This window comes from Polypterus senegalus, chromosome 7 (assembly GCF_016835505.1).
Source record: "Polypterus senegalus isolate Bchr_013 chromosome 7, ASM1683550v1, whole genome shotgun sequence".
Classification (NCBI taxonomy): Eukaryota; Metazoa; Chordata; class Cladistia; order Polypteriformes; family Polypteridae; genus Polypterus; species Polypterus senegalus.
This window is the reverse complement of record NC_053160.1, coordinates 134,693,397-134,716,680: the sequence shown is the minus strand read 5'-3', so window position 1 is coordinate 134,716,680 and position 23,284 is coordinate 134,693,397. Positions and strand designations below refer to the sequence as shown.

The following is a 23,284-nucleotide window of genomic DNA, read 5'->3' as shown; positions in this document are numbered from 1 at the left end:
ATGTATTTACCTCCTTGAATTCACTATATTCTTCCTCAGGCATGATTTTCTCCATTGAATATCTTGACCTAACACGTAGTGAACCAGGTTCAATACCTTTTAGAGGAATGTGAGAACTGAGTGGGAACCACTCATCCATCACCTGCCCATTTGGTAATCTACAAAGTTGGCAGCGCATAAATACTGAAAAGTAAGAGAAAAAAAAAAGGTTTTAGGCATTCGACTATCTTAAATGTTAAATAAATTTAAAATGTCATATACTTGACATCTTTTTCATTTACACAATCTTTTATAATAAAATATAAATTATGATTAAGAAATGTCATTAACATGTGCAATTGGCCACTTAAACTGCAAGAACCAGACTGAAAAACTTCACTTGGATATTGTCAATGAACTTTAAAAATACAGCCACCAATCCCACACTTAAATATTTGCAGTGCCTGGATGGATATCAGCTAAGGGTAGATAGAATATAATCAGTATCAGCTAAGCCTCAGGCACTAAAACTCAGTGGCATGCAAAAACCCCTAAAACAACAAAGGAGACGAAACAAATCTGAATGCAGATGCAAGATACACTTAAAATCTAAATATTGAAAAGTAATTAAGGCAACAGGTCAAAATTATGGGATCTCAATACACTGGAACATGACACTTGAACACTTAAGTGTGAGGTACTAATAAAATAAAGAAACATTTTTTCTTAGCAAAAAAGAAAGCATTTATTTGAATATATAAGTACACCACATGGGTGTGAATTTCAGCCAGTATGTCTAATTTATGGGCTTATGAGCTATTCAGTGCAACAAAAGTAGCCACTGTATTTATTTTTGCCATAAAGTGGTTAGACATGTAAAAATGTTTATATTTTTTTCTCCTACACTCCAATGACATTCTATTGGGCATGGGAAAGGCGCTATATAAATAAAATGTATTATTATTATTATTACTGACAATGCTTAATTACAGTATGTATGGGGCTATGCAGAATGGCAGCCAAGTATCACACTGAAAATATAAATCTTGCCTTCTATCAATTGCAAAAAGGATAGAAATATATTGTCAGAGACAAGAAGTTTAAATATGGTCTTACTGACTTAAGATCGTTATGAGACTCATATCATCATGAAAACATCTTCTTTCAGTTATTTGCAATTTGCTCTTTGTTTATTTAAAAATTTCTTATTTTGTCTTTATAAAAAAAACTTTTCTTCAGATAATACCAACCTGTTAATGAGCACTTACAATTTCACTATTGCATTGTCAGGCTACTGCATACACAACTTATAATATCACTACTATTAGTATTAGAAGCACTGCCATGTAAATCACCATACATTTCGACTTTCCCTACATTACCCAATTTTGTGAAATTTCCGGAAAATTTGTGAAATTACCCACCAAAAAAAAAAAAAAAATCAATATACAGTATTAAACTAAATATAAACCTGAAGGGCTTAAAGAACTCTTTGAAAAAGAAAATGTTCCGGCAGGTGTTAAATTAACATTCCTAATGAGTTTTCTCTTTGTGTATCTGTTTAATTAAGGGGAATGTTTTAGACCACTTATGTAGTATAATATAACCCTTCTCCATTCTTAAAGACTGAATTAAATGCATTGTCAGCAAACTTCAGTGATGTATTTTTTTCAAATTGCATTGATGCCTTTGTTGTTAATGTTTTTTTAAAATTTACCGTGTGATCAGAATTCAAACTCCTTAAACTCTTATTAAGTTTAAAATGCATGCAAATTTTATTGAACTGTTCTGGAGTAATACCTATATTATGTATTTATATGAATCTCTTGGCTCTTAATACAAATTTAAAATGCTGTGATAGAATGGGATCTGGGGTTGATTCCTTTCTAGGGCTTCTTGCTTTTTGAAACCTTGTATTGAAAATTTCAATTGTCAGCAATGCAAACTTTTAAGGAATATAACACAATATAGAAACTGAAAGGAAACATGCAGTGTCACATGGCACTAAACATTAATACAACCTGGCAACTACTTTTAGCACAATTATTGTTTTCCATTACTTCAATAAATATTTAATTAAATATATACTACTGACATCACATACATCTTGTTTTAATATTGATAATAAAAGTATCTTTATGAAAATGGACAGCTCTTCATTTATAACCCTCTTGAGTTTTGCCTACCAAAATGTAAAGCTGAATAAAAATGAGAAAACAGACAGACCATGAAAATCAAAAGAGCAAAACACCATATAAACAAATCTACTGGCCTAGACTTGGATTTTTGGATGTGTGTCTCCTCTGTAGAGTTTGCATTTTTGATTCACATGGACAACTTATCACAATTTAAAAACAATTTGTTAGTTGTTTAGTAGGTCTAAAAATGACCAGTGCACGTACACGATGCTTGGTGACTAACTTGACTTGGTGACACTGTTTTTACATTAACATTACAGTGCACAATTTCAGCATAATTCTATGTTAGTAAGTATAATAATGGCTGTGAAAGAAAGTTTTCTCTAATCCAAGGCTAAAATTATAAGAAATTTTTACATTCAATGTTTTCTACAAGTAGGACATTTCTACTTGACAGATATTCTCCAATCTGGCACAGATACAATTAAAATTTAAATATTACTTAAAAAGAAACAGATCTGGTATTTATCTACATGTTTCCGTGAGTTTCTAATTGTATGTATTTTAAAATGGAAATGTGTCTATAATAGTTTAATAAATATTCCTTGCACATTCAACAGTGAATTGATTATCAGAGTCCAGTGCTAGAAAGTAATAACATTTTATTACTGTAGTTGAAAAGATTTTATAGGAAATTGTACTTTAAGTATTTAAATGCAAATATGTTTACATATAAATAATATAACAATGTCCTCAAACATAAATGAGCTCTTCTAGTACTAAAGAAGCAAATCAAATCCCTTTGTTTGTTTCTGTTTTTGTCTAATCCAAACTTATTCTTATTTGTCTAAAATTCTTGAATGTAAAGTTTATTTTTAGGCTTTTGAAAACATTACACTAACTTCAGTTTGGATTTTAACCTCATATTAGCATTATACCTGCTTATCTGCAATAAGAACAACCTACTCTTAACTGCTGATGATGGAGGAACTTAGGGCTTGCTACTCATTGCTCTCACTACTGCTTTTAAATTATAACAGCCCCTAAAATGTGTAATTAGCTACACTGCACAGATAGTAACTCACTACTTCTGGATTCTGCCTACCTTCTTCCCTTGATTGCAGTTAAATGTCTTCAATGGTATTACCACCTTTGCACATATTTGGAGTTTCTCTGTTATACACAATGCATAATGTATTTATGTATACACATACCCAAAGAAGAACCTGGGGGGGCAGTTGGGAGGGGGTGGGGATGGTTGTTGAGACAGATTTATATAGGTGTGTAATGTATGAATTACAAGGTACTTTTGTCCTTTACTGTATTTATTATGTTTTTACTAAATGATCTTCATTGTTTAAACCATGTGGGAAGTGTGCTATATAAAAATAAAATAAACTGAGAGATAGATGGAAAAATTAAATGGTAAAAGCAACAGGAATTTGGAATGGATCCCTATAAAACTTTGCGTTGCATAGTAAAAAAAAACCAATACAAGCCTGTTTACAAATAAAAAATATATACTTACATATATCAGAATCTTTATTCTTCTTTGTCTTGTTGCTCAAGGTTATCTCAAACCTGTTTGTTTCACTTGCAAGATCACTAGAAGAAAAAGAAAGAAAATTTATTAAATATACTGTATAATGCCCCTAACATCCTGGGTGACATTACTTGAAAATATATTCGTACTGAATTTAAAAAAAAATTCACAATACATTGTTTTCCCAGAAGGTGGCACTCTTGGCTCCTTTACATTCCCATATCCTTGAATGCTGATTCACAAACACTTGGGGGGGACATCAATAACTCACATACAAATTAATCTTGCAAAAGGATTGTAAAATGCATAATCACTACAGTCTATCACAATCATGTTAGCTGCAACTGGTAAATGTACAGCCTTATAGTTTCTGGAAAAAAGAGGGTCCACAGTATGGATTTTAATCCAGGTTATAAAAGTAGACCCATGAACAAAACTCCACTTAAAGCATGCTAATAGAGGATACATGAATCATGGTATGCCTTTATGGATTATTTTCCTCTTACTAGAACTTAAAGTTGTGCTTATATTACATCAGAAATAGTCAATTTCAACTGTATATGGCCAAAAGAACATTCAATTAATTTTTAGAACAGCTTTGGTTTCTAACTTAGAATCAACTACAAACCGGATTCCAAAAAAGTTGGGACACTAAACAAATTGTGAATTTGAATGCAATGATGTGGAGATGGCAAATGTCAATATTTTATTTGTAATAGAACGTAGATGACACATCAAACGTTTAATCCGAGTAAATGTATCATTTTAAAGGAAAAAATATGTTGATTGAAATTTTCACGGTGTCAACAAATCCCAAAAAAGTTGGGACAAGTAGCAATAAGAGGCTGGAAAAAGTAAATTTGAGCATATCGAAGAGCTGGAAGACCAATAAACACTAATTAGGTCAATTGGCAACATGATTGGGTATAAAAAGAGCTTCTCAGAGTGGCAGTGTCTCTCAGAAGCCAAGATGGGTAGAGGATCACCAATTCCCACAATGTTGTGCAGAAAGATAGTGAAGCAATATCAGAAAGGTGTTACCCAGTGAAAAATTGCAAAGACTTTGCATCTATCATCATCAACTATGCATAACATCATCCGAAGATTCAGAGAATCTGGAACAATCTCTGTGCGTAAGGGTCAAGGCCGTAAAACCATACTGGATGCCCGTGATCTCCGGGCCCTTAAACGACACTGCACCACAAACAGGAATGCTACTGTAAAGGAAATCACAGAATGGGCTCAGGAATAATTCCAGAAACCATTGTCAGTGAACACAATCCACCGTGCCATCCGCCATTGCCAGCTGAAACTCTACAGTGCAAAGAAGAAGCCATTTCTAAGCAAGATCCACAAGCTCAGGCGTTGTCACTGGGCCAGGGATCATTTAAAATGGAGTGTGGCAAAATGGAAGACTGTTCTGTGGTCAGCGAGTCACAATTCGAAGTTCTTTTTGGAAATCTGGGACGCAATGTCATCCGGACCAAAGAGGACAAGGACAACCCAAGTTGTTATCAACGCTCAGTTCAGAAGCCTGCATCTCTGATGGTATGGGGTTGCATGAGTGCGTGTGGCATGGGCAGCTTGCATGTCTGGAAAGGCACCATCATTGTAGAAAAATATATTCAGGTTCTAGAACAACATATGCTCCCATCCAGACGTCATCTCTTGCATTTTTCAACAAGATAATGCCAGACCACATTCTGCATCAATCACAACATCATGGCTGCGTAGGAGAAGGATCCGGGTACTGAAATGGCCAGTCTGCAGTCCAGATCTTTCACCTATAGAGAACATTTGGCGCATCATAAAGAGGAAGGTGCGACAAAGAAGTCCCAAGACGATTGAACAGTTAGAGGTCTGTATTAGACAAGAATGGGAGAGCATTCCTATTTCTAAACTTGAGAAACTGGTCTCCTCAGTCCCCACAATGGTGAAAATGGCCTTGTCCCAACTTTTTTGGGATTTGTTGACACCATGAAATTCTGAATCAACATATTTTTCCCTTAAAATGATACATTTTCTCAGTTTAAACTTTTGTTCCGTGATTTATGTTCTATTCTGAATAAAATATTAGAAGTTGGAACCTCCACATCATTGCATTCAGTTTTTATTCACGATTTGTATAGTGTCCCAACTTTTTTGGAATCCGGTTTGTACTTAAAATCTAAATAAATAATACACACATAAAACCTACACTGCATTTCTAGCAAACAGTTATAAACTGTAGCACAGAGAAGTAAAATAAGAACACCAGTGTCATTAGTGCATGCTCATAAAGTCATAAAATTTTACACTGATGGTGGTGTGTGATGGGCTTAAAACTCAAAGGAGTGGTTGGTTTTAGTATTGGATAAAGCAAATAATACATTTGAATCGCTAAAGGGAATGGAACAGACACCAGATTAAATGGCTCTGAATACAGAAAATGTTGATTTTAATTACACATTCCTACATGGTGTTAGACCCACAATACCTTATACTCATTAGGAAAGAATGGCTTAAATAACTAAAACACTTGGAAAGAGAATGAAAATCTCAATGAGGAAATTTAAAAAAATAAACTCTAAATTGATTTCCTATAACACACATTACAAAAAAAAATTAGCAAAACCAGTTTTGAAATTTCTAGTGCAAAATCATTCATAATGCTATTTTGTTTGGCCCTGGTATCTAATTAATTCATTATGAGGCCTGGGTAAAAATATTGATTTTCCAAATAATTAAACAATTCTATATTGATTCTTAAAGTCACAAGTTCGATCTTGTGAATCTTGTGAATTACCACATGTAGATTTTTGCTCGTCTTCATTTTTGGCCTCCAATGAAGTAGATCTTGCTAGCATGTCTGTTAAGGTTTTCTACAGAAAAAGCACTTTACTTCTCCACATAAATTGAGAAGTATCTGGCTGCACGTAGGACTGCATAAAATGCTGTGTCCTCCTCCACCGAAATCACAGCTTTCAACACTTAAATCAGATGTGAAAATAAATGATGTGTCAGTAAAAAGCAATTGGATAAAAACAAAGCCATAAGTTAGCTGTGCAGCTCAGAAGTTCAGTATTGTTGTAACACAACAAATGAGAAATCAATTATCCCAACGTCACCCATAAAGCTAATCTCAGTCGATATTCAAACGAGTAGAGCGAAATCTACTGTACATTAGAGATGGCGTGTAGCTTCAAGCTTCTGTTTAATTTGCTATGTGCCAAAAAATAATCTATAGCTTTTATCTGAAAAGATGCAAGACCCCACATAGTTGCTGAAAATGAGGGCTTTCGACAAATCATACAGGTTGCTGAACTGCGTATGCTGTATCAAACAGAAAGCAAATGAGAGAAGTTATTGTACTTAGGCTTTATGAAGATCTTAAGTTAAACGTCTCCACATAGCTCAGATCAGTGGAGAGAGTAGTTGTAACTTGGCGACAACTGAACATCCAGGGCAGCAGATTCCTACGTGACGAATCACATGCTGCTACATTAAAAACATAACTATGGAGCATGTATTGCAGTCAAGCACACTGCAGCTCACTGCGGAGATGGCTGGCTAGCTGTTCCAAAAACCTTTCCAGCATTTCCAATGCATTGAAACACCATGTTACTGTATCAGTCACATGTTTGTGTGTTATCAAGTCCAGTAAATGTTGATTCTCTTTAAGAACGTGGCTAGTTGTACTGGTAGTGTGGAAAACGTTTGCAACAGCCCTCACCCGGCCACTTGTTGGAATTTTCAGAGCAGCCTGCAATACCAAAGACAGTGTGTGCACAAAGCAGCTGCCGTGAAGTATTTCTATAAGCTGTACCGCACAGATCATATTAGCAGAGTTGTCAGTCATGATGGATAGTTCTTTTTGTTTTATGTTCCATTTATCCAATGCCACTGTCAACAAGCATCAGCACTAGCTCCTCATTTTAAAAAGCTACCTTTGTGTCTAAGGAAGAATTGTGAGGACACATTTTCGAGACTGGTTAATGTGACTGCTACACATTAGCAACTGAGGATATGTTTAACTTGTAGAATTACAGAAAGGTATCAGTCTTCCCTGTATCTCTTATTTTTACTTATTCAGGATTGATTTAAATGTCCAATAGGGGAATAAATTTAGCTAACAGTTTTAATTGAAGGGTGTACAGTACACCCCCAAAATTCGCAGGGGTTAAGTTCCTAGAGCAACTGCGAATTGTGAAAAACCGTGATTTTTGGATGTGGTTAAAAAATGCCTTTTAAGCGTCTATTTTTATAGCTTAAACCCTAAATACAAGTATGCCCCCCAAAGCACTTTAATTTCGTTACAAACTCAGCTTAATACATTACCTGAATACATTACCTAAAAACAGAATGTAAAGGTAAACCCGTATACTGTATAGTACTGTACTGCTATGTCTCCCGTGGTGCTAGAATGTAAAATACCGATGTTACCGCTATACGTGATGTAATTCACGCAAGCGCGTTTTCTTTGGTATGTGCTGTCGTTTTCTTTGTTATAAGTAGAGTAAATTACATAATTTCATTTAATTAAAATACAGTAAAATGTACAGGTACCAATGATGAATGATATCGATGATAATGATGAAATAGCTGTGCAGTACGATGCAGAGGATTTAAAACTCCTCAGGTAGCGCCTCTTCTTCAGGCGCTTCAGGAGTCGTCGTATCTTTAGATGGGTCTTCTTCTGGTGAGGTTTCGTGCCGGCTTTTCTTTATAGGTTTCAGGAACATTGTGATAGGAAGTTGCTACATTGTCTCCTGTAGAGAAATGCTGGTACAATTTACATGCTTTCTCACGGATGATGTTACCATCCAAGGGGATGTTCTACTTCCGGCAGTCGGCAATCCAAAATACCAAGACAGATTCCATCCTGACGATATTTTTATTCCTTACGGTTGTTAACTTTTTGGCACTATCACAGAAACTTACACATACGGTACTCCAGATCACTGCTTCGTTCTTCTTTATGTAACGTGCGGTGCTTTCATTAATGCCATAGTGGCGCGCTACTGCAGTGTAACCTTTTTAGTTGCCAGAGCAAATCCAGTAGTTCAAGCTTCTCCTGAAGTGTTTGAAACTTCTTCTGGCGCTAAGGCTCAGTGCCAGAAGCCTTAGAAGGTGCAGGGCGTTTCGGCGACATCTTGCGCGTTTAAGAATAACAAAATTAATACACATAACAAAATGGAAAACACAAGGACACTCAGCTGGAGACGCGTCACCGGACAATAGTCAATCAGCAGCAAGGAGGAATGAATAACGCTCATGGATTGGCTACTTTTACCATCCCAAACCGCGTTTCCCTCAGCGGTGGTGAACCCACTCAGCTGGAGACGCGTCACAGGGCAGCAGTCAATCGGCAGAAACGAGAAATGAATAACGCTCTCGGATTGGTTACTTTCACCATCCCAAACCGCATTTCCATCAGCGGTTGCTTCCTGTTCTCTCTACAGCACAGTACTGCCACGAAAAAAGGCATAAAAAATTGCGGAGGATATTTGCGATTTCCACTAACAATTAATAGTTAAGGTTCTAAGGAAAAATCCACGAACCCTGAACTGCAACTTTGCGGGGGTCTACTGTAAACATGGAAATTCATAACACATGAATAACATTTACTATTTCAGAAGCAATTATTTGCAAGACGATATTGACGTTTTATAATGTAGATGCCATTGCATTATATTAAAACAAGGACACCCAACAATATGTGTCGACTCTGATGTGGCGATACATAAGTTAATTATTGTGAATTCTGAATGAGTGCAGTGCTGTGAAAAAGTTTTTTTTTTTCTTTTTTAAAGAACAATTATATTTTGTTCCACGTCCTCCAAATACTGATGTTTCCTGTTCCTTACAAATCAAATATTTCTTCCCTATGTAGACACTTATCAAATAATGTGTTACTGAAACTGAAATTTGTCACATTATAGTAAATGTTCTCCATGCATAGTTAAGTAATCTCAAAAAAAAACAAAAAAAAAAACCACTTCAACTATATCAGTGAATGCTAATTCAGTCAAGATAAAATTGATATCGGATTGAATTGGGCCATCATGAATCATAATAAAATCAGGGCATCAATGCCAATACCCAACCCTATTCATTATCAGGACATAATTAGGGGTGTAAACCCCAGAGGAAAAAAGGTAAACCAAAAAGTAAATGAGAAAAGAAAGTCAAAACTTTGAACTATGGCAAAATTATAAATATTTCCAACTGTACTATAAACATAAATATCACTAAATATCATTAATACTCTTTTCCAAATGCAGAACAACAGAATAAAAAAAAGAGCAGGTAATTAAACAATAAAATCATTTAAGGGTAAATGATTCACTGATTGTGAAGCTCAGATTGGAAACCATTACCTCTTTTGAATTTTAATGTTTGGTCAAGTAGTACTAGGGTATTGTACTGTGTTAGCCATTATGAATGTAGTGAAAAGTCAATCCAAATGACACCTTTGGCTAACTAAAATGATTACAATATGCAAGCTTTTGAGGAAACTCGGGCCCCTTCTTCAGGTAAGATGTAATGTTTGGTCAATAAAAAAATGCAGATATATCACAAAAAATCTATAATTGAAATGTAAGCAGTACAAGTCTAATGATAATCTGAAATGGTACAAAGGTAAGAGACAAACTGCAAGAGTTTAGTTTGCTAAAAATTGAAAAACATATTTTATAACACTGAAAATTACATAATTTTCAGTTTTTGATAACCCAGATTTTTTATTTTAAACATGACCTTTGTAGCATTTCAGGCAATTCACTGGATTTGAACTGCTTAAATCTCAATAAAAACTGGAAAAACTGGGGTGTCCTAAAACATTTGGATTTTCAATGGTGGATCAATCTCATGGCTTCAAGTCCAAGAAAAACTCAACCTTATCAAAAAGTTAATTTAATCATGAATACATCAGATAAAATGGTGTAGGAATTCTTCAGTAATGATGAATTGAATGTGATGCACCCAATCCAAATTTCAAGTGTTATAACAAAGGGTCCAAATGCTTGTGTCAAGGTAATATTTCAGTTTATTAGTCACCATTATTATATTATACACTCTATGTATAATTTTTATGTCTTACGATAATGCTGTATTATTGTCACTCTTCTGAGGAGACATAACAGTAAAAGCATGTCATTGTATTATGTATGCAACAACAGACTCTGTATTCATTCAATGAGGAAAAATTAAATGGCTTGCAAAATGCCAGACTTTATTATTAGGAACAACTAAACCTCTAGATCACATGTTCAAGTTTTATACACTGACTTATAGTTATACAATTGGCAGTTTGGAGGAGTATGCTATTACATTAACAAGTACATTCACCTAATAAAGTGGCCTTTGAGTAAACACTGAAAATCCAGAGAAACCAAAGGGCTGAAACGTGTACAATTTTCATATTGATGTGAACAGAATCTTTGTTAAAGCTGTGACATGAAACACCTGGAATTAAAAATTGCAGGGTGCCTTTTTCGTCTATGCTTTCAGTGGCATGCAAGGCATTTGTTGTTGGAAACAGACATCAGAAAGTCAAGTCATCCCCATGCAATCAACACCATCTCCATTGGCAGTTCAGAGTGTGAGAAACCACTAGAAAGGAGTAATTGAGTTTTTAGGCAGATTAAAGGTGTTTTTAACTGTCTATACCTGGTACAACCTGAACATCAGAGGGCTAGCCTTCCCAGTTTCATTCAATCAGAATTTATTTAGCAGGTGACATGACAGTTTTAATGAAGAAATTTTCATGAAAGCTGAATTAAACTAGATTTTTTGGGCTTATGTTCAGACATGCTAATCACACCCAGCAACTCATACCTTGTTAAATCTTACTTTTTGTTAGTATTCTTTGGACAGCTCCCAAAACAAACTGTCTTGATTATTACTGGTGTGTTTCTCCAGGTTATATTAAATATGTAAGCTTCATGAAACTGGTCTGAAATTAAAGTTTTAAAGTGCCCCAAAGTCTTAATTTTTACATCTTCTTAATTTACTAGCTTCTACATAGTTGACTACAAGCAGGCCCACCTAGGTTGTCTCTTATTAACCAAGATCAGGTTTGTGCCACGGCTCAAGAATTTATGTAGTAAAAGAAAGAAAAATAAAAAGTGGAAGTTTAGCTCTCGAATCAACAAACACTTATCACTGTGTCTGCTAGATAGAACACTTGCATTTTTCAGCCTATTAGAGTGCATGTTTTCAGGGCAAAGTAAAATGAAAGTCTTATTAAATCAGATTCCTGATATACCTATCCCATTAGGTCTCAATAAAGTTACTCTTCAGTGAATTCATTGCAAGCAATTCAAATTTAACACTAGAATCCTTGAAGCCTACTTGTAATCCCAGCCCACCTTAAATCCCTTTGCACCTCTCCATCAGTGTCTTATTTTGTAAATGTGTCGTTCAAGTACAAGCAGCAAACAGCCTGCTGTCCCATCCCCCCTTGACGGAGCCCAACTTGGGCAAAAACTTCACCCGGCTCAAGGCTCCTTATCTCCATGTGAGGTGAGGTGAATGGAGTTACACAGGGCAAATGATGCAGTATATCATTATTTGTAATACATACATTTCATGTGTGTTTCATGTTTACAAAAATCTGGGCAAGTGAAGGATGAAAGGAAATGCAAGAAATGCTGAACACATACCTAAAGCAGAAACTTTTTCCATGTTATATTAATAACAGCGTGAAGTGTATAATGTGTGAAGACTTTAGTCCAAATATCACTTAAACACATGCGCTTTTATTCAAGAATATAACCAAAGGGAAAAAAAAGCATTTAATTTACTTGTTGCTGTCAATGAGTTAAAACCCAAGCTCAAATGTCAATTGACAGGAAGTTGATACATATTCTTGAATAATGCAGAGGTAAGAGCTGTTGACTTATAACCCAAAAGTCCTAGGTTCGAAACCAGAACTCTGTGTTTTAAATAGAGCTGCTACTATTATTATTAGTTCTACATTATAATAAAAATATACATTTGATTTGAGCCTGTAACACCCGGTGTAAATTTTGGCTACTTGTAAAAGTTAGCGCTTGTTTTTTTACTATACGGTTTTATTCGCTCAGTGACATTCATGCGGTACAACAAATCTGCCTCTCCCTCTCTGAGTTGATGGCATTTATCTCCATTCTTTTCACAAGAGCAGAACTGTGGCTAATGCCTGCTCAGAAATATATGAATGAGCCAAAGAATCAAACTTAAAAGGAAAAACACTTGCAGAAAATGGCAGATAAGGATAATTAGGCAAACAATGATCTCATATTAAGGGAAAAATGGCCATTATTCTCAGGCTGCAAAATATATTGGACACGTGTGTGCTTAAGCTCTAATTTCGAGAGAAACATAGCAGTATTCCTGGTCAAAAGTGTTTTATACTTTCACAGAATTGCTTTCAAATAATCTTCCAGAAATTAAATGTTCTTCCTTGTTCTCAGACATATTTTACATTCCTTCAGCTTTTCAGGTTATTCCATGATAAATGAAATTGTAAATTGATTGTATGTTCTTATTTTTTACTGATTGCATTATTTTATTTAACAATTTACATTGTTTGGTAAAGAAATTACAAATATAAATGAATATTTGGTCATTGTTTGGTCAGTCTTCAATATATAGACTGTGAAATTTATAGATTTTACTGTAAACAATTTTTCTCTTATGGTAGTTCCAGGACTTCCTTTATTTCTTGTCTATTCATTCATAACCTGGCACAATACAAGTCACGCATAGAAAGACTACTTAGTTTATACAAGAGCCCTTTATTAATGCAAGTGATATACAGATCTTGCAAGGGTTACTCCCGCACTGTACCCAATGCTGCCAACATAGGCAATGGTTTCCCCAATAAAAATGAACTGCTTAAATGGGTTAGAAAATGGGTGACTGCATAAAGAAAGACACAGGGATGATATAAAAAAAAAGCTGAAAGTCTGGAATATGAAAAAGAGAAGGGCAAACACTGATTCCATTGCATTTAGTACAGGTAAAAAAATTTACGGCATAATAATTCCATAAGTTTTACATTTTTTCTTCACTAGTTTAAAATTTAAATAGCAATTATTATTCAAAAAGCAACACTATAACTAAATAATCTCACAAACTTACTCAAAGATGAACTCTTCAGTCCACACAGGATTTTGTCCCTCTCTTGGATGTGTTTTAGCTACTTGAATGCTGTTTAGATAGATGTTACAGTAAGGATTTGTAAAATGTTTCACTGGAAGTTTGTGTGCCTCTTCTACATTTAAAACTAAGCTGCTGACCTGGAAAAAAATATGCATTTATTACTGTTTTGTTCAGAATATTACAAAACAAACAGTTATCAGTTTGAAGTACACATCTTTACAAGATATAAATTTTATAACAAAATCTACAAGTTTGTTTAATGAACAAAACATTGTTTTTAAAAAAGTAACAATACAAAACCTGTTCTGCATGGCAACCTGAAACACACCTTTTAGAATGTTTCCGAAAAATTTAAGTAGTGACATTTTTTAAAAGCATGTTAAACAAAACAAAGTATTAAGGATTTCAAAGAAATAAAAAACCCACAAATGTCATGTTTCATGCAAAAATATCCATACCTGCCTTAGCCGTTTACTGGATCCTTGAGTGGGTTTCCTGAAATTACTACAGAATTTTTGCAAACATTTCATCCAGCCCTAAAACAATCAATTACAAAGGAAATTGAAATGTACATTTACTGGCTGCTTTAACCAAGACGTTAAAAGAATAGCTCAAACAGTCTTTAAGTATTAATGTTATTAAAATTCTGGATAAGAATGTTGAAGGATCTGATTCTATCCAGATGAACTGACAAACTGAGACCATTCCCAGACTTAGTTTTCACCAACACCTTGCTCATGATGAGCATATAATTCATCAGTTTCCATGCCTATTAGTAATCTATAGGATGGAAGTTGCTGAATCACCATGGTAAAGAACAGCATCAAATCAGTCTAGCTTCAGCTGACACATTGCATTACATACACTGGCTAACTTAAACCGTGGTAAAATATTACCTTAGTTGGTATTTAGTTGTCAGATTGTTGTTGCTGCCAGCTGAGTAGGTTGGCAAAAAGGTATAAAAGACAATATTTTATATTATAAATTTTGATCACTAGATACTCAGGAAATAAAGGCAATTTTCCTGAATTCCCAAGCAGCCCTGCATGAAATTTAAAGTGGGTAAATACCACTGTCATGTGCCTCTGAACAGAAACTGTGTGCTCTTTTATTTAAAAAAATTTTTTTTTTTTATTTCTCAACCACAATGGTGTTGGGCTAGCAAACAACAAACTTGGAAAAACAGACTTGCAATAAAAAATGATGCAGCTACTGCAAAAGCTACAAGGTGAAAATCAGGCAGTAACATGGAGAACAGAAAATAGAATAATAAAAAAAGAAACTCATAAAAACAGATACGATGACAATGACATCAAATCTACAAAAGTAACTAAACCTGATATCAGCTCAAACCCTGCCTTATATTCTTTATCACAAACAATATGAATGAGCCAAAGAATCAAACTTAAAAGGAAACACACTTGCAGAAAATGGCAGCTTAGGATAAACAGGCAAACAATGATCTCACATTAAGGAAAAAATGCCCATTATTCTCATCCTGCTTGAGCTTGAAGCGAGGAATGCTGCATTTAGTCCAGTGAAATTCTTCATTATATTTCCTTGATCTGCTGCTGGACAAATGCCAGTGACAATTTTAGCACAAATAAAGTTAGGTGAGTAAAAGGGGCAATCAACCTGAAAAGTAACAATACTCTGATTTTGAAACAAGCATGCAAATTATGTCTTTTGTATCCTTAACTTGAGGCTTCTGATATAATTTACAGGTCTGCCCATTAAAGTCATAAAATAAAGGGCTGCCTAATTAAATATATATGTGTGTGTGTGTGTGTACATACCTGTGCCTGCTCGAGAGTTTCAGCAGCAAAGTAGAAAATGAAATGTTCCTCGCTAAAGTGCTGAACTACAATCTGAAAACAGTTTGGCCTAGTTAAAAGAAAGAAAAAAGTAAATGGTGAATATTACACAATTAGAAGCCAATTATACAATGATACCATATCATTGGATTTAAAAGCACTTGTACTTAAATATGTGTTATACTGGATGGTACCATACAATATTACCTTTCACAGACATTATGTGCATGGCTTCATTTGAGTACTTTCCATATTGATAAAATTTGCTACCCTCTAATCACCAGAGTATTCACTGGTATTACAAATATAATGCATATGTTGAAAAATATTACTATGTTATGAAGTTTCAATACAAAAATGCATTTTTAGGAATAATATGACTTCAGAAGTGACAAGTACATAGGCAAGCTTGTTTCTCACATTGCTACCAAAGCCCACCATCCCAAACTTTAAAAAGAAATCTTCTAGTCTGGGTGTAGTGTGACAACTTCACAGACAGGCCACAGCATATCATGTATGAAAAGCACCCAATTGAATTTTGAACTTCTCTACTGCCTACTTACACATATATATTTGTGAACAAACTAGAGCACTTCAGTCTTGTATTAAAAAATTAACTCAAAATATATGGTTGAAAACATTTTGGATGCAATTCAAAGCATTTTGATTTTTAATTTTATAGATTTTAATGATCACACAATATGTAAAAAAACATGTACTTAAAGGTATAAAAGCACAATACAATATTTCCAAAAGAGAACAGAAATGTATTAAATCTTCAAGCCCCACACCTAACCTGTTTGGAGAGCTATGTTAACAAAAATAAACACTATAAAAGAATTCATTACCTAGAGTAACAGCCCACAGAAGGCTTATTTTGGTAGATTAAAACATTGTTCAAAATTCAAAAAAATGGAAGTATTTTTCCTCCTCTTAAACAGGACAGCATTTGCTTTTCCGGTTCCGGATGAGAGTACACTGTGCGCGATCTGGCTGCCGCTTCTCACCAGTGTCTTTTTGCTGTGTTAGGCTTTGTTGCTGTTATGGATGGATTCTCACTTGATCCAGGCTGGTGTTTTTGTAAATTTTTATTCTGTTCACTGCCTATATTTCATGAGCCCTCTCCCCTGTACACGCCCTGAGCTGGCATGGTTGGTGAGGAAGACTTTACTTTCTTAGCTGATTACAATTAACACTTTCTTAGCTGACTATGTTTATTGCTCAGTTGGAGTTAGTTAATGGGTTCTGGCTAAAGTGGTAGTGGCTGATTTTGCTTTTTCCGATGATGATTACCTACTCTTCAACATAATTACGTGCTTACCGTATGCACTCCAGACTGGAAGCAGTGACATACGGCTTATGCATGGAGCTTGACGTTGCTCATCCACAGTATATTCACTGCTCCTCTCTGCATCCGCCGACACGATTTCCATAATTTGGTCTGTTAGACCTGTTTTCCCAAAAAGACTGTCTGCAGGATGGAATTTGCTGAGACACTTGCCACAGGTACCTGACTGGAGTAACCAAGGATTACAATCTGACTTAACTCTCCACTGTGCGCTCCTGAACAGCAGATCATTAACTAATAAAACTACTTCCCCCAACGACTTATTTACTTCTAAAAAAAAAACTGGACGTGCTGTTCCTTATAAAAACGTAGCAAAATCCAAGTGATTACTTAAGCAACTAAATCTGCTTACCCCCTCTGGTTACTTGTCTAAACCCCACCTGACGGACCAAGGTGGTGGATTGACGGTGGTCCAGCGTGATTGTCTTAAAGCAACCACTCTTGAATTTCATAACAGTGTGTCTTTTCAATAACTGGTTGTTAAAATCACTGGAAAGACTTTGCTGCACATTATATTAATTTACAGGCCTCCTAAGGTTCAGGTGGATTTTACTCTCATCTTTATGAATACTCATTCTTGTCTGTGGCATGTCTACTGCTGTTATTTTGCTTGGTGACCTTAATATTCATGTGGATACTGACTATCCATCTGCTTGTGAGCTGCGTTCAGTACTGGATTGTTTCAGTTTTGTGCAGCATATTGGTTTTTCAACCCATTCTAAGGGCTATATTCTGGATCTTGTATGTTCCACTGGTCTGCTGAATGTTTGTACATCTGGGTCTGTTATCTATATCTCAGATCACAAGCTGATTGAATTTAGTTTCACTTATCCCCTGCCTAAAATAAGTCTAAAATCTATATGATTGAAATATCAAGAATATTGATCAGTTACCCTTTTCTATATCTGTCGGTGCTTCCTGTCTCCATTATGTTTCTGGGTTGTCTTGCACTATGCAAATTTTGTCACTATATAATTTCACATTGTCACAAATTTTGGATCATTATGCACATATTAAATCCATAATTGTTCCCGGACCTCTCCATGGTTGACAGCAGAATTGCATACCATAAAACAAACTGGTCTCTACTTGGAAAGGCTCTGGAAGAAGACTGGCCTGGCTGTTCACGCCCTGGCTTACATCGAACACCTGAAGGAATACAGATGTGCCTTATTGACTGCACGTTCAAAGTACTATTCCACCCTTATTGACTTTGGTACTTGTTGCCCTAGATCTCTTTTGTTATACAGTTAACAGACTTTATCAACCTGCCGTTAAAAATCCTTATTCCTCTTTTGAGCACTGTAATATATTTTTGGACTATTTTCAGTCAAAAATTATGACCATATATCAAGGATTCTCTACCAACCATTCCTCATCTCTGTCAACTGTTTCCACTTCTAAATCTTCTGTTGTTTAGTTATCTAAATTTAACCCCACTACATCAACTTAGATAGATAGATACTTTATTAATCCCAAGGGGAAATTTACAAATCCCATGGGGAAATTCACAATATCCTTTATATTATATTATATTCCTTATATTGCTGAAGTAACATCTAAATCAAATCAATCTACTTGGTACTTAGACCCAGACCCTGCCCCTGCTTTACTGATTAAGGCTTATATTGAAACGTTACGCTCTCATTTCTCACTTTATCAACTGTAGTTTCCCCACCTACAGTATGTTGTTCCAAGTGATTTAAAAACTGCTGCTGTAACCCCTATTTTAAAAAAAAAACCTGGCTTAGATCCATTACAGCTAAAATTTTATTGCTCAATCTCTAATCTTCCATTTATGGCTAAGATCTTAGAAAAGGTTGTTTCTGCTCAACTTAATGATTATTTAAACTTGCAGAACTTTCTTGAGCCTTTTCAGTATGGATTAAGAGCCCTACATAGCGCTAAAACTGCTTTACTTAAGGTAACCAATGACTTCCTTATAACTGTAGATTCTAGTTCTCCTTCACTTAAGCGCAGCATTTGATACAGTTAACCATAACATTTTACTATCCTGACTTTCAGCTATTGGTATCTCTGGCACATCTCTTTCTTGGTTCACATCCTACCTCAGTGATCACCAGTATTATGTCTTCATACAAATCTGCCAGTACTTCACTTACACAAGGTATCCCTCAAGGGTCAGTTCTAGGTCCAATTCTCTTTAACATCTATATGCTCCCATTAGATGAGATTATTCATCAGTATAGTCTAAGCTTCCACTGCTATGCCGATGACACACAACTTTATATATAGTACCTTCTCTTCACCTGTTGCATTCACTGACATCATTCGGGAAATCAATCACTGAATGACAGATAATTTTATACGACTTAATGCTGATAAAACAGAAATCTTATTAGTTGGTACCAAATCTATCCTCTCTACCCTTCGTGGGCGAAAAATTGACATCGAAGGGATCCTAGCTGAACCCTCATCATCAGTCCATAATCTGGGCATCATCTTTGATCAGCTTCTTACTTTTCAACCACACATTTTTTTTTCACCTTCACAACATTGCTCATCTGCATTCTTTCCTCAGTGTGAAGGATAGTGAAACACTGATTCATGCTTTCATCACTACCCATCTGGACTATTGCAATGCATTGCTTTATGGCCTCCTGACTAAGTATATCAATAGATTACAATATGTTCAGAATTCTGCTGCTCATCTACTTACACACACTAAAAAATCTGCTAATATCACTCCTGTCCTTTATGATTTGCACTGGTTACCAGTTTTTTCAAGAATCAAATATAAAATTATTCTTCACACCTTTAAAGCCCTTCAAGGTTTAGCCACTCATTAGCTGTTTGAGCTACTGCATCCTTACACTCCTGCTCATGCATTAACATAATCAGACGCTAACTTGCTCACTGTACCTAAATATAGGTTAGTAACTATGGGTGGCAGAGCTTTTTGGTGTTATAGCCCAAAAAATTTGGAATGCTCTTCCTCTCAGTCTTTTTGAGGAAAAATCTATTATTCATTTCAAACACCTGTTGAAAACACATCACTTCGATGAGTATTATTTATTACCTTGTGTGTAATTTCTACTGTCTTGTTAATGTGTTTATTGAATTGTAAAGTGTCACTGAGTGTATGAAAGGCACTACATAAATAAAACATTATTGTAATTTTTCTAGTTGTAGATAACATATGTATTCCCCACTGAGTTACAGAAGATTCTTTCAAAAGAGCAAAACAACTCAATGAGAAAACATAATAGTTAGATAATTTTATATTTTCTGTTAGTTCTCTGTTCCTCCAAGAAAAGCATTAGAGTCTTAGTAATAATTGTGAGTTTAACACTTATGACTTAAAACATCTCTGAACTGCAACATCATGAATTAAAAACAGATGCCATCTATGAAAGAGTCACCATTAAGAAGCCTCTTCTGTCAAAAAGAAGTGATTACCTTGACAAGCTTGAAGTGCCCCGGAAGTGTGTTCTTTGGACAAATATGTCCAAAATGGAACTACAGTAATCCCTCCTAGATCGCGGGGGTTGCGTTCCAGAACCCCCCCGCGATAGACGAAAATCCGCGAAGTAGAAACCATATGTTTGTATGGTTATTTTTATATATTTTAAGCCCTTAGAAACTCTCCCACACTGTTATAATTATTAGAGCCCTCTAGACATGGAATAACACATTTTAGTCAAAAGTTTAAACTATGCTCCATGACAAGACAGAGATGACAGTTCTTTCTCACAATTAAAAGAATGTAAATATATCTATATATCCTAGGACATTGGTCAATGATCAACCTCTTAGTCATGTCAATAGATCTCCGACTCTATGACTTAAGACACTCCTGTGAAGAGAGGGGTTGAGCTGTTAACTGATCACTACCTGGCTGCAAGTTGGATCATATTGAGGGGGAAGATATAAGACAGACCAGGCAAACCTAAACATATAGTGAGAAAGTGTTGGGAACATTTGGCAGACATCCCTGTCCAGGAGAACTTCAAATCACACTGCAGGACAAATTTTTCTAACATTCCAAAGGATGCTTAGGACATTGAACCTGGATGGGTAAGTTCCATGATTCCATTGCTGAGTAGGCTGCACAGAGTTGCATACATTAAGTTTATTGGTGCTTGACAGTGATTCCTGAACCCAGTGGTGGGTTTCAGTGGTAAACTATTGCCAGAAAAATGTTTGTTTTCTTTGCTTCTATCTATATTTGTGAGCAGACTTTTTAATGCATAGACATTAACAAATCAAAGAACAGGTCTCTCTTAAACTCAAATTTACAGTGTGTCTTGCGAATCAGTATATGTGCAAGATGAATCCTGACTACAACAAACTTAAGCAGGATTGTGGACAATTGCATATATCCCAATAACAATTAACTGAATAACAGTTTGGATAGTTATTAAATAACATTTAGGCTAAGAAGCAACAGGAGTACATTACATATTTAATTTTATTTGCTATGACACGTTACATTTTATTTACTACTTTCTTTGTGTACCAAAATTATATAGTTATATATAATAGTTGGTAGCAATTGGTGCAGAACGCTACAGCAAGGATCTTAACTAGAAAAAGAAAATCTGAGCACATCACCAGTTTTTGCATGGTTACATTGGTTACTTGTATCATTTAGAATTGACTTTAAAATACTACCAATGGTGTATAAAGCCTTAAGTAATCTTGCTTCTTCCTATATTTTGGAATGCCTGTCTCCCTTAACTCCTAGTCGAAACCTTAGATCTTCCAATGGTGATTTCAAAGAAGTGACGAGACAACCTTTTGCTGTTATGCACCTAAAATATGGAATACTTTACCAACAGAAATTCAATTATTACATTTACATTATAAATAAACCAAGTACTTTAATTTGTCTTTCTCGAAGCTACATATTAGCTGTACTCCGGACAGACTATATGACATAGAATTAATATATTATTCAGGGATTTGCAATCCTTACTAATCTCTACTTTTCTCTGCTATCTTTTTCAGTTCTTCTGTGGTGGCAATTTGTGTCACCACCGCCTGATCAAGGCACCATGAAGTCACATGTGATGCTAGAATGAAGGCAGGTGCCTCAGCTGTCCACGAAACAGACTTAATCAAATCTTCTCATATGAAGCCTGGAAACAAAGAGGAATGAATGAAAAACATTTATGTTAGGTAGAATGTCCAGAAGGGACTGAGTGGTCTTTTAGTTTTGGAATCCCTAATTCTGACTTTTCTCCAGCTTAACTGGACTTTTTTCTGGAAAAAAGAGAGACTTTCACTATGATATTGTACAATACATAAGGACACTACTCTTCTACTTGATACTTATCTGTTCTTTACGATCCTATAAATTTATTTTTTCTTTGTTACTTATCTTTAATATTATTGCCCAGTCTTATGTTTTCTTTTCTTGTAACTTTCTCTTTGATATCTTGTTAAGACTCTGAGCTACACTGTTTGTAATAAAATGTGCTATATAAATAAATGTTGTTGTTGTAGTTGAGGTGGTTTGAGTGTCTGATTAGGATGACTCCTTGTTGCCTCTCTTGGGAGGTGTTTTGGATATGTCAAACTAGGAGGAGACCTCAGTGCAGACCCAGTGCAAGTTCAAGAGATTGCCACCACCTCAATTTGGACCTGGATAAGCGACAAAAAATGAATGGCACAAAAAAAGAGCCCATGTTTGGCGAAGAGCTAATATAGCCTATACTAAATCTTATCAATCTTATCTTATTGTCAAGCCTGGAGGAGGAATTCTCTGTACGGAACTGTGTTTCTTACTATGGTTCTTGGCATCATTGATGGAATCGAAAAATATAATGTAATTCTTGAGAATGTCAAGCTGTCAATTTGAAAACACAAACTAGGCATAAAGTGAATGTATCATCAGGACAATAATCCTAAACATTCAAATAAATATATTAAAGAATGGCTTAGGAACAAGAGGATCCCTGTAAAATTAAGTGAGGATACTCTTTAGCTACCTGTGCTATGTCATTCTGTCTTTTATTGTACATCAACACAAAAGGGGTTTTGCTGTAATACAGATTCAAACAGTTTCAATCAGTACAAACGATGTAAGCAGTGCCATATTTCTGAAATATCAGTCTTATGATTACTTCAGAAATACCAATTCACTTTGTCTTTGAATTGTCACTTTAATCAAATTAAAAATTCATCAAAGTAAAACCATGAAATTAAACATCTAGATTAGAATTTTCTAAGTTCAGTTCTGATTTAAATAGTTTCTTTCCCAAGAATTGTACTCCCTGTCTAGGACACTTCAAGTCTTGTTCCTATATTTCTTGAATCTACCATAATATGCAAGTAAACATGGATAACCTAACTGCATTGCATATTTCTG

At 35.2% G+C, this 23,284-nt stretch overlaps 1 protein-coding gene across 1 annotated transcript in view; it reads right to left on the bottom strand.

Annotated features, from left to right (window-relative positions):
- LOC120532863 (ras GTPase-activating protein 1-like) overlaps positions 1-23,284 on the bottom strand; it is a 183,507-nt gene that overhangs the window by 40,594 nt on the left and 119,629 nt on the right. The window contains exons 12-16 of the mRNA XM_039759308.1: positions 15,585-15,672; positions 14,247-14,324; positions 13,768-13,925; positions 3,646-3,722; positions 11-183 (exon numbers count right to left, since the gene is read on the bottom strand). Coding sequence (XP_039615242.1) covers positions 11-183; positions 3,646-3,722; positions 13,768-13,925; positions 14,247-14,324; positions 15,585-15,672 — 574 coding nt within the window. The remainder of the gene's footprint in view (positions 1-10; positions 184-3,645; positions 3,723-13,767; positions 13,926-14,246; positions 14,325-15,584; positions 15,673-23,284) is intronic.